This window comes from Gopherus evgoodei, chromosome 11, assembly GCF_007399415.2.
Source record: "Gopherus evgoodei ecotype Sinaloan lineage chromosome 11, rGopEvg1_v1.p, whole genome shotgun sequence".
NCBI lineage: Eukaryota > Metazoa > Chordata > Testudines > Testudinidae > Gopherus > Gopherus evgoodei.
In genome coordinates, this window is record NC_044332.1 from 71,979,495 (window position 1) to 71,991,992 (window position 12,498).

The window sequence follows — 12,498 nt, forward strand, 5'->3', positions numbered from 1 at the left end:
TTCCTAACCCTATGCATAAGCCAGTAGACCCGGGTGGCTTTTGGTTTATCCTGCTCTCATAGGTTTCTCAAAATTCACAAGTTACTTTTCACATTTTTGCCCGCTTCATGAGAAATGATTTCTCACCCCCCCCTGAAATTTCACAAGCAGTGACTCATTTCTTTATTTTCTTTGGGGGAGGGCACCAAATCACATGAAACAAAACCTTTACCAGGAATGTTTGCATTTATTTGCCAATGTCACCAAAGGGCAGCATTAAGCTTGATGCTCTGGCCGAATTCTGACTTGAATAATTCAATTCTGCCTACCTACAGTCCCCTCTGTGGTCTCACCACGGAAAGTTATTCTTCATTCCCCTAGAATGGGATGGAGGCAGGGGAATGGTTGCTGGCACACTCTGGTTTCCAAGTAGAGGGTGAGAGGATTTCTATACCTGGAAAGTGCTTTGGGATCCTTCTTGATGAAGGCGATAACAGGCATATTATATATTCTGCTACTTAGATTGTAAACTCTTTGGGACAGGGTCTGTCTTTTTTTCTGCATTGTACAGCGCCTAGCACAATGGGGTTCTCATTCACGATCATGACCATACAAATAATAACATTAGTAGTAGTGCAGGAAGGTGTTCAACAACGTAAAGACCAGACTGAGCCTGCAGAGTGCAAGATAGCGTCCTCTGAAAGGAACAAACCACCGATCAGCCCTTGGGGTAATAAGCAAAGTGTTTCCATAAACCAGCAATAAATAGGGTACATTTATAGCCCATCATGAGGCAATGTAGCTCAGCAACTATCTTAATCATTAATAGGAGTCAGTCAGTCAGCTGAGCCTCTGCATACACAGGTGTAAATCTAGCCTATGGGTCATAGATACTGGTGCAACTGCAGGAGGCTACCATAGCCACAAATCGTTCAGCATGTGTAAAAGCTTTACTTTGGGTTTTTTTATAGTGAATGTATTTAAAGTATCTATTTATAATTTTACATGAAACATAAATCATGAGGGGTGGGTGGGAATAAATGCAGTGGCTGTAGTATAGGGATGTTTTGTAGCTTCTAAATTTCTTAAGTGTTAGGTCATTTTACTTACAAGTTAAACAGCTGTCTGCAAGAGGCCTTGGTTGGTCATAAATTGTCCTTCCAGTAATGTAAAACACACCATTTCTTTACAACACATATGCTCTTCCCAGTAGATCCAACTGCTCATAAAGAACAAGAGCTTCTATGTCATCTCTACCAAGACCATTGCAATAAAGAGGCCAGTGGAATGACTCTGTACTCAGTAGGGGTGCAACAAAATCCAGCAACAGTAGCTTTTGTGGTCTCTTCCCCACCCCCAAGGAAAACATTATATATTAGCTCAATTTTAAAGGCTCGTGAAGGCCTTACTCCTCACACGGTCCCATTGATTTCAATATGAAGTAAAGTCTCACTCAGTTAAGGGTTCTAGAATTTGGCCCAAAGAGATACTCTATTTTAGTTCAGAAGGAAACTGATTAAAAAGACGAATACTTAAATATGAAATGAAGCGTTCACATTTATTTTAATATTGACTCTCAAGCTCCTGATTCCAGCTGCGCCCAAGGCCATGGTTAATTAACGGACTTTCATTGTTCCAAAGGATTATCACCATTTCTGTGTTTACAGTTCTGCACAAGGAGCCTTTTAAGAAACACAAACCCCGCTGTGCTGTACATTCCAGGATGTGCAAGCAACAAAGAAAGTGCAAGTGGTTACAATTCATCACAGGGAGCCCTGGGAAGTGCTAGCCCCAATGGAGAGAAATGTAGAGTTTATAATACAAACAGAGATGGGTTCCCATCAAACTCTGCATCTGAACACCCCTGAATTAGAGGCAACTTTACATCTGGATTAGGATCACATATTAGAATCTTGACTCCCTTTCTAGGTGTAAATAAGTAAGAACTTAGACCCTGACTCAAAAGCCACTGAAGTCAATAGAAAAAACTCTGATCGACTTCAGTGGACAATGGATGAGGCCCTAATTCAGAGAAGGAGGAAAAAATAAGTCAGAACAATTTATCTCCAATAATAACAAAAGCCATTCCTTAGCGATTTTTGTAATTCAGAATATTGTGATCTCTACCTGATGGATTTTGAGGCTAACAGGATAATAATGGGCTAGTCAACCTTTTTGCCTTACGGTGATTGGTTCAAATCCCACAAAATGTTCACAACAAAACATCAAAAGGCTTGATATGGTCATTTTTTGTTTGCGTTTCCCATAATGTTTACTAAGGGCCAAGGGTAAATGTAAAGACTTCTCTAAGCTTTGGAGAAGACACTAATCCACGGACATTTTCATCTCTTAGTACTGAGAATAACACAATGACTTGGCACAGGAACTGCACAGAGAGGGAGTCTTTACTGCTGTGTAGTTTCTTCCTCCACCTCCGCTTTGGACTGAAAGGATATTGCAGTATTCATGCTTGCTTAGGGTCAGACTCTGCTGCTGTTGAAATGAATGGGAGTTTTGCCATTGATTCCAAAGAGAGAAGGAGCAGGATTCTGTTTGGGTCTCTTTTAAGCTTCAGTTGTGCCAAAATGTATGGCAGATCTGATTGGTTTAACTTATTGCGGGTGTTATAAATTTTAAAGTTTCCATTGCAACTTAAACTGACAGTTTCTAAACAATTCTCATAAAGAGTGATATATTACTACGTTTGCACCAGAACCCTTTCACATTAGCGCATAGTCACAATTCAGATATTTTGTTGGCCAATGACAGAGCCAAGGCAAAAAGCAATCTCTCAAGTGGTTGATACAACTCTCCTTGAAGTCAGTGGGAATCTCTCTGTTCACTTCAATGGGAGGCACACCAGACTTAATTTTGATCTCGACCAGTAGATCTACTGCTTGGCACATCACCAGCTACTGTCAAATAGGAAACAAACAGACTGGCTTCCCTTTCACTGCACCAAACACAAAACAACTCTTGAGCCATCAACCCTCGTCTCTGCTCTGCCAGCAATGCCAGCCTTAACTGCCCATTTGTCAAATTTCCAGCCAAGCACCTTGGTGTTTTCTGCCATGTTGTCCCCTTCTGGGTGGAAGGAGCTTCCTGTAAACCCCCCAAAAGCCATGACCTTGTTCCCCTTAAAACTCACTTTTGCCATGATGCCTACAAAAAACTCAGCAATGGTTATATGCAGTGTTGTTGTAACGCGTCGGTCCCAGGCTAATAGAGAGACAAGTTGGAAGAGGTAATATACTTTATTAGAGCAACTTCTGCTGGTGAGAGAGACAAGTTTTCGAGTTTACACAGAGCTCTTCTCGTCTCTCTCACCAACAGAAGGTGGTTCCATAAAAGATATTTTCTCACCCACCTTGGCTCTCAATAATGGCTAGGCAGCTGGTGTGCTGTGACTGCTGCTTATCACACTGCCCACATGCATCTGTTACCTGGCACACTCCATCAATTTGTTGCATCCACCTGTAGTCTCTCAGCCTGTACTTGGATTGTAAGCTCCTCAAGTTAGGAACCATCTTTTTGTTATCTTTGTACAACACCCAGCACACGCAGGCCCTGAACCTGCATGGGCCTCTGAGTGCTACCACAATACAGTAACCATGAAACAAAATAAGTTATGAAAAAAATTACTTTTTAATGTACAAAAGGCTTATATACAGGTTCAGCACGTTACCGCCATTTTTATGATGTAGAAAACAGCTAAAAATGTCCATAAGATATAAATTTGACAGAACAATTCACCTACAGTGCTTTTAGTAATGATATCTTCTATACATACTATATACAGAGCTGGAATGGTTACAATACTATTTCAGTAAATGAAGGAAGACCACCTCTGAAAAATTATAGGAATCTTGACAAACTGGAGATATGGTTTTGCTTTGGGGGTTGATCTTTTCTTGTTAAGTGTGCTGCCTGAAGTGGGGCTCACTAACATGCACTGTCATATGCATCCACTGAATAAATCAGCTCAACAGCCAATGGAGACGCAAGGGCCTGATCAGTTGCAGCACTTGGGAGGCCCGAAGTGTAACTCCATACATCCAGTATGGCTCAGAGTCCTAAACTGGGCCCTGACCTCTTTCCTCAAATGCAAGGGTGAGGTAACTGCAGGTGAGTCTGTACCATGAACTCAAACCCCAGTCATTTTAAATTCATCTTTCTAGGTTAGGCACAAGTGCAAACAGCTGCTCTGCCTGATCTTGCTTTCCTAGCACAGTCAGGAGTCCCAGTGACGTCAGGGGTTTTTTAGGATATGTGAGGAAGGCAGGATCAAGCCCATCATGCTTTGTTTATCCAAGCTTTTTATCTAAGAATTAGGGTAGGCCAGTTACTGCTATGTTTACTCACCCCTTACTCTCTTTGCAGTCCCACTGGAGTTAACAGGACGATACGTGGAGTAGGGTGCTGCCCAACACAAGGAAGGCTTTTGCACTCTGGTCCTTTGGTAAATATATATTTGATTTATGTGTGGCCTTCTGGGGTATTTGGCGTCACAAAGAGTTGGGCAGGAATGATGACTGGCATTCATGCAACAGCCACAAGTGCTAGCATCAGCGCAGTCTGTGCGGCACCGGTGAGTGCAAAAGGACAGCAATGATTGTAGAAAGCCAACGTTAGCACCTTTAAAAAGCACCCAGTGGAAGCTGCAGTTTGCAGGGGAACTGAGCCACATTCAGTAAAGCGTTGGACATCCATTGAGCGGGAAAGGATGGAGCCCTGCTGATGAGACATCATGCACATCTGGTTTAGTTTTTTAAAGTTCAGCACACAGGATGTTTGGAATCAGGAGGGAATTTCATGTGTGTACCCTTCCTCTTGACATACTTAACACTATAATATTAGGAAGAAAAGAATTGTCTTTTTGAGATGTGGTAAATTTCAGTGAGGTCTGTTTTCAGGTGTTTACCTTTTTGTCTGCCAACAGTAATAAATAATGCATTGAGGAGTCTTTCCACTGACTTCAGGATCGGGCCCTAAAATTGCAAAAACTGTTAACCAGTTTATATTTTGTGGAGGATTTGCTTGTGGTTAGATTCCTCCTATGGGTAATTTTCAGAGAGGCTTTCACCCACAGCTCCGATACCCTACTACAAATCCCAGACATTTGAGTAAGGGCTCGTCTACACGAACATTTAGTTTGTGGCAAGTTGGGATATGAATCAACCCTGCACTAGCTTGTGAGGTAGGCCCTGCTGATATGCATTAACTGTTCGTCGGGGCGCTTGGATCTAGTCCCGTTTCAAAGAGGACCAGACCAAAGTGCACAGAATTGTTAATGTGCATCAGCAAGATCCATGTGGATAGTTAGTCTGAGGCAGGCTAGTGTGGGGTAGAGTCACACCTCACCTTGTCATGACCTAACTGTTTGTGCAGACAAGTCCTAAGCTAGCTAAGTAATTATGTGCCACCCCCCCCCCATCACCCCAGTGAGGACAAATTAGAGCTGAGCCGTTGTGAAGCCCCATTAGCAATTTTCATAGATTCACAGTGTTTAAGACCAGAAGGGACCACTGTGATCATCTAGTCCAACATCGTGTACAACACAGACCATAGGCTTCCCTGAATTAATTCTGATATAACCTCCTGATTTACACAAGTTGTTTAAGGCCCCAGATGAAAGTCACTATTCTACTGAAGTCACTACTGACAGGGCATAAAGTTAAGCACATGCATAAACCTTTGCAGGATTGGGGCTTTCCTGCCATTAGAGATGCTTTCGGATGAATGGTATTTTCAGGCCTCTGCTACATTCTACCCATATTGTAAACACATCTGACAAACGCGGGCATTCATCTTTCATGTGTCCCATCAACATATCTTTCTGATGTTTTTCCAAAATACTGCTATGCTTCATAAATGTACATTTCTTTTGATTTTATATATACTATATTTGCTTTTAATGGAAGAGATGCCTTGACTACTTAACGCTAAAGCATAGTAAGGCACTTTTCTGAGAAGCTGTTTGGAACTGATGCTTTTCTACAAAGTCGCAAGGTACAAAGAACAGTTTATAATGATATTGCCAGGAGTGGACTTTTTGGGAAACGTAACTAAATGCTTATCTCACTGGAGCAGAATACGCAGTATGGCTTTTATTCAGATCAAAAAGACACCCCTCCATTTGTTTCTAGCATGTGTTGAGAAATGGTCTTTTTGCAGACATAACTAAAAGAAAACAAAGGGAGGTGGCAAAAATGGAGGAAAAAAATTCATTTTTAACCATTCTTATGCAATATTCTCATTTGGTGGTGGCGTTGTTCAGACCCCTGAAAAACCAAGCAAAAAAATAATACTAGAGGTTGCACTCTTGGTGCTAAACTGCTTTTAGATAGTTTACAATGTCTCTGTACAGACTTATGTTTACTTTGAATCCCTTTAATGTATTTAATACTTGTCAAAAATGCTACTCTATAGAAACTGATTATTTTTAAAAAGCACATTCACAAAACTGCTTTGTGTAAAGTCCCTCGGATAAACCGTGGGGCTTTATCATTAGGACATCATGTTAAGAAATTTACTCTCTTCTGCCAGGGTGGTTAGCATGGAGCTCATGTCGCCTATCGCCATGTTGCTTATTCCAGCTGGTATGGACGGCAGTGTCAGAGAGTTCCGTGGAGTTGTAAGGCGAGAGGAATTCTGGGAGAGATTCTGCAGAATGCTAGGGCTGAGGGTTCCTGACATCAGGCTTGAATGGTCTCCATCATCCATGATGGCATCAAAATCTATCTGAGCAGGCTCCAGACCCTGTGAGTCCACTGTGCTTGACACCTGGTTAGCTCCAGGCGACGGCATGGCAGCTGGCTTGATATTCAAGGTACACTGCTGCTGTCCCACTCTACAGTCCACATGGTTATCAAAGTTTCCATTTTGTTCATACATGTGGATTTGACCATAATAGTACATCAAATTGTTTTCCCTTGTGCTGTTTGCACATTGCTGGGCCTGCATTGACACCGTATTGTTGGTTCTTTTAGGAGTGGCCTCTGCTGTTTCCTGGCCAGGGCTCATGGCATTAGTAGGGTGGGGAGTTCTCATGTAACCGAGTTGCTGCATGTTGCGTATCCCTCTATGCCTGTTTACTGGACTAGGGTCAGGTGGAGGATGAGGCTGTACCATTCCAGGAGCGTAGGTCTGGCCAGCTGAACCTATTATGCTCTGTTGCGGCTCAAAGTTTGGTTGATTTGAGGTCATTAAAGAAGGGGGCTGATAAAACACCTCCTGAGTCATGGAGAAATTCATGGGATTTGTCTGAGATGAATAGTTCTGCTGACTTAGTTCATGCATGACCTGAGTCAGTCTATTACTGTTGACCATTAAAGAGGGATCTGTTGCAACATCCATTTGCTGAGGATGAACGTGGGATCCAGACTTCACTGCCATGTTGCTACAAGAAGGGGAAAGCTGGTTTGGATCTCCACTGATTGCATTTGGGCTCAGCATTTGATGAGCCTGGTTATATCCTTGGTGCAGGCTCAAATCGGAGTTCATATTAGGGCCTGGATTTATCTGCTGCTGCCTCAGCTGCATACAGTTTAGCCTTTGCCCATCCATGCTCACATTTCTTTGCATAAAATTCTGCTGTGTTACATTCATGCCGCTTTGACTCATCTGCATTTGCTGCTGGTTAAAGTTCTGATACTGACCAAAGTTCTGCTTCTGCTGGACAACAGCTAAGTTTCCTTGAGAAAACGGTTGCTTCGATTGGTTAGACATAACATCAACGGTACCTGAGCTAACCTCATTCCACTGGACGGGCATGTTGTTCTTGCTCATGTTCGAGGGCGCACCAAAGCTCATGTGGCACTCTGCCACCCCCGGACCCAAATGGTTCATGCTTGTATCAGTTCCAGCCATCCTGCGCTGGCTAGACAAGTTCTGATGTTGCAGTTTCCCATTGCCTGGGAAGTTTAGCATTTCATTACTGTACCCCATGGAAGTGTTTTCTACAGCTGTCCCATTGTTCTGAGATTTGATATATTGCACTACATCATCTGGCAGCATAATGTCATCTTCTCCAATGGGGCCCTCCGTCTCACCTGCCATTGCTTCCATGGTAATATTTTCACTAATGCTCAGAGGTCGAGGTGAATAGACGTGCCTGGGAAGGCTCCCATCGGAGTGTGTGTAATTTGAAAGGCTGCAATTCCTTCTGTCTGCAGGATGTGGTGGATGGAGGGGATTCATGCTGTTGGTGCTATTGAAGCGATGGACTCTAGGGAGGGACAGTGGATCTGCGGTGGGTCTCCTCACAGGATCACTCGCGCGTCTTGTGTTGTTACCTGACACGTCATGGGGAAAAGCCGGGGCTGCTGCGTACCCATAAGTGCTGCCATCGCTACAGCGTCTTGGCCCAGGAGGGAGGCGAAATGAAGGCAAAGCAGGATCTGGCCCATCAAGAAGAGAGATCTTGTTCTTCAGACTCATTCTTTCCAAGTTAGGTAGAGGTGTGGGAGGAGGGCCCCCCGTGGCAGCAGCATACTTGGCTTTCAGCCTGTAGTGCTGAGCTGGTGTGAGGTTGAGAAGGCCTGGTATGCCGCTACACTGGCTGGCTTCGCTCGATCTGCGTGACGCATCCGTAGAAATTGGGTCGTAGGAGTCGGCAGAGCTCGTGTTGTTGGGACGATTCCCAAACTGCGAAGCTTCGCTGGAACGGCGACTAGAGAAGTAAGGGGAAATCCCTGATGATCTGCGACTGACAGTGTACGCTGAGCTGATGGTGCTTGTCGTACTGTCACGGCGTTCTTTGAGCTGATTCAGCATCGTAATCTCATTTACAGACAGCTCCGTTATTCTAGGATTAGGCAGTGTAGCAGAGGAACCACCAATATTTTCTAGGATAGAGCCTGGAGGAATGTTGGGGGGAAGAAAAAAGGTTTTGTTAGCTGAGAGGGCTATTTTGGGGTAAATAGCTATATTACATGTTGTGCTTGGGGTCTAAATACAGATCTGCGTGTGTTACTCAACAGCAAATGTTTGCTTAAGAAGAGTGATGTAAACGTGACTAACTGGTAATGGAGTTAGCCCATTGTCTGCAGCTCTGCTCCTATGAGAAAAGGTACAGTACAGGGCAGGGAAAGAGGACAGAGAGATGTACTCAGGAAATTAATTGAGTCGCTGCTACAGAGTCTTTTCCAGTGTTTGCTTTATTACCACTGCAACCGATGAGCAGAGCATTCCTATGGGCTTCTTTTTATAAGGCAGAATGAAAGACACTACAGGCATAATGTGTTTTCCAAGCCTCGTCATATGATCAGTCACTCAGACTGGTTTCAAAAATTCAGAGGCAGAGGTCTCATTGCTCAGTACTAGAATTCATGTGCCCTTCTGAGATCTTTCCCAGAGCAATTCAAGAAGCTCCTATACAGTAAACTCTAAGAACAGATCACCTACCTATTTTTCTTTGATAAGCTGGAGAGGCACAAAGTGATCATAAATTTGTCCGAGTCAGGAATCTCCAGCTGGCATAGAAGTAAAACTAGCATAGGTGGCTCTGTGCCACCATCACTGAGCTCCCCACCTGATATAGAGGCAGGCCAAAGTCATGGCCAGGGAGGGGGGCATGACTGGATTGCTGGCTCTAGCAGCCCTCAGATGGCAAAACAGCTCACAAGGGATTGTTACTGCTAGCACAGGGCTGCTATAACTGGGGTAAAGAGGGAGCAGGTGCAAACTAGCCTTGGGCAACCCTGAGAATCCCACCCAAAATGATACAGCTGAGTTCACACCTGAGTTTCCTTTTATGAGACAGCTCATCTTTATTCTGTGAGGAGTGATGCTGATAGGCGGGGAAATGATTCTGCTCTAGGGCAGACCCTTCACTGTGAGACATGGGACATGGCCTGAGGGAGTCTAATAGCGGGAAGAACACAGGACCATGGCTTACCATTTCCTGGTATGGGAGGCAGCTTGGTGTTTCTGACTTGTGGAGCTGGGCTCACCCATGAGCAGGAATCCTTAACCGTCTTGAGTTTCTCCTTCTTGAGCTGTTCAAGTCGCTGCATCGTCGTCATGTGTTTCCTTAGCTGAAGGCTGACTGTTGAATTGCCCGATGAGACTGTCGAGTCCACAACAGGAGCATTGTCATCCAGTGTGGTCAGGTCTCCCAGGCTTCCCCCACTGTGCATGTTCATTTCTACTCCACTGTCATTGTTGTTGGTGCTACCAAGTGGTGATGGTTCACTGCTGCATGATGACTGGCCACCAGGACTGGACTGACACATCTTGAAAAGGAGAAATAATAGAAGGTTTGAGTTCTGTGGTTGAAAACACAGCTTTGGAATACACACGCACACGGACCTGGAGATTAAAGTCTCCTATTTATCAACACATTTGATACAGGGAACATGTGGTCACCTCCTTCCCCATACACACATGCTGCCCACTGCCATGTCTTAGCTCTGTTCTGCAGCCACGGAGCACTTTTTTTAGGTGGGGGTGGATAGGTTAGTTTCCATATCCAGTCTTTGCTGCTGATAAGGCCAGTATGCTAATTAATGCCAACTGGCATTATAGTTTCATGCTGTGGGCACTAGGTTTATTTATAAACAGCAGTACTTTAACAAATTTGGATGGATTTTTTATTTTTTTTTAAATTCACAAGCATTTGCATAAAACCCCTATGGGTTAAAAATCTTTGTTGTGTTTCATTTTTCCCATAGAGACAAACCAAACATTGCTGCTGCAGTAGATAAAGGGTTGATGATTCATTAAGATAAGCTAGTGCATTAGCAGATTGTGCAAAGTACAGCTGCAATGAGCACCAGTTTATCTAACATAGGATCAAGTCCTAAGTGTTTCAGGCACAACATATTTCTGTCTTTTAAATACCTTAACATGTAATTAGTTGAGCTGAGAATCTTTCTAGATGGATAAAAACATGGTTTGCTGTTTGCAAGCTCCCACTTACAGATGAGGTAGATAAGTGCCGTAAAGGTTTGTTTTACTTGCATTAGAAATGACATTTCACACTGAGCAACTTATTTTCAACAAACATTGAATGGTCTGAACTTCCTTGCTCACAGCACACTTCATTGTTAGGTAAGATGCCAGGGTTCTCAATTCCTGGTCCTGAACTCTTGCTCCAGAGATTGTCACAACCTGGGAATGCTGCAGAGGCAACATATTTAGCTCCAGGACCAGGTGGGTGTGTCAGGAGAGGCAGTGCCTTATTTTGATCAAAAGCAGCCCTAACTAGCAGGGCTGCCTGGCTTTAGAGGGTTCAGTTTCCTTTCATTGGAAGGACAGAGGTTGCATTCCAGGAGTGCAATGCTGGGGGGTAATGCTGAGAGGAATTAACTAAGGGGAATTCTTGGGACACTGACAAAGAGGTGCTGGACCCTCCCCCAATTGCCCCTTACTGGCAGCCCACTTACACCTCCTCACTCCCTTTGCATTTACACACTAACTCGTCTTGGTTAGCTGTAGATGCACAGTACAGAATATATCACATTTTTATACAGTGTTTTCAATACAAAGAATTTCTTTGCTCACCTTAGAACCGACTGTCCTTAGGAAGGTACAGTAAGGAATGGTAAGTGGGAACAAAGAACAGGTTGTTAGAATAAAGAGAACATTAACGAAAGGGAGAAGATTAGTGAAAGAGCATAGAAGGGAGTGCGCAATTCAGGGTAAATTAGCAGCATTCTTCTTCCTGAGACCCACCCCACCCCAATTCAGAAGTCAGCACATTTAATTGAACATCTCTTAATGTACCTGGATCCAACTCCCAGTGAATTTTCACAGACCTTGGTGGATTTTGGATTAGATCAAATTTTGGGTCAGAAAGAGGGACCCCCAGACACCATTACAAGTGATTTCAATCAACCAGTCACTAGCGCCATCCCAGGGCTTCAGATATTTGAATTGAAACAAGTAGTAAATACAGATAGATACATATGTTGTCAATAGGCACCGTGAGCTGGGCAGTGCCCTCATTACACCATGCAGCCCAAGTGAAGTAAAAGGGGTTTCATGGGTGTAGCAGAAAGGAAGGATTGCCCACTGTGCCTAACACCAATGGAGTTGTACAGGGTGTAACTATGGAAAGAACTTGACCTACAGTCTGTTAGAAAAATCACCGTTAGGGAAAGCAGGGGAGAAATATATTCCTAGAAAAACACTGTGTTTGTTAGTTAATCTTACACTGAGTTTTTCAATGAACACAGGAGCATGTGAAGGTGAAATTGTCCATTTAGCCAATAAAATGGACTGTGAAAACAGTAAATTCCTTCCTGGACTAAACTCATGTATCGTCACAGTATCAGCCACGAGCATGGCATCTAGCCCTTTTTATAGTGCAAAGCCATGTTGACTGGTAGAAATGGAAATATTTTAGCCTGGCTTAAAATCAAGAAACTGCATCTTTTGAGTCTCAAAGGCTTGTGAAGTTCTCACAACTCCAGTGAGAAACCCAGAGACTGAATGAACTCTAGCAGGTGAAGTGACTTTAGTTCAGCCATTTATGGCCTCTTGTTTTACAAAAAAAATGTCTTTTTGGCTGCTAAG

The 12,498-nt window shown here is 43.6% G+C and overlaps 1 protein-coding gene across 1 annotated transcript in view; it reads right to left on the minus strand.

Annotated features, from left to right (window-relative positions):
* Nucleotides 1-3,645: 3,645 nt before the first annotated feature.
* GLI2 (GLI family zinc finger 2) overlaps nucleotides 3,646-12,498 on the minus strand; it is a 266,185-nt gene continuing 257,332 nt past the window's right edge. The window contains exons 13-14 of the mRNA XM_030580490.1: nucleotides 9,878-10,214; nucleotides 3,646-8,837 (exon numbers count right to left, since the gene is read on the minus strand). Coding sequence (XP_030436350.1) covers nucleotides 6,487-8,837; nucleotides 9,878-10,214 — 2,688 coding nt within the window. The 3' untranslated portion in view covers nucleotides 3,646-6,486. The remainder of the gene's footprint in view (nucleotides 8,838-9,877; nucleotides 10,215-12,498) is intronic.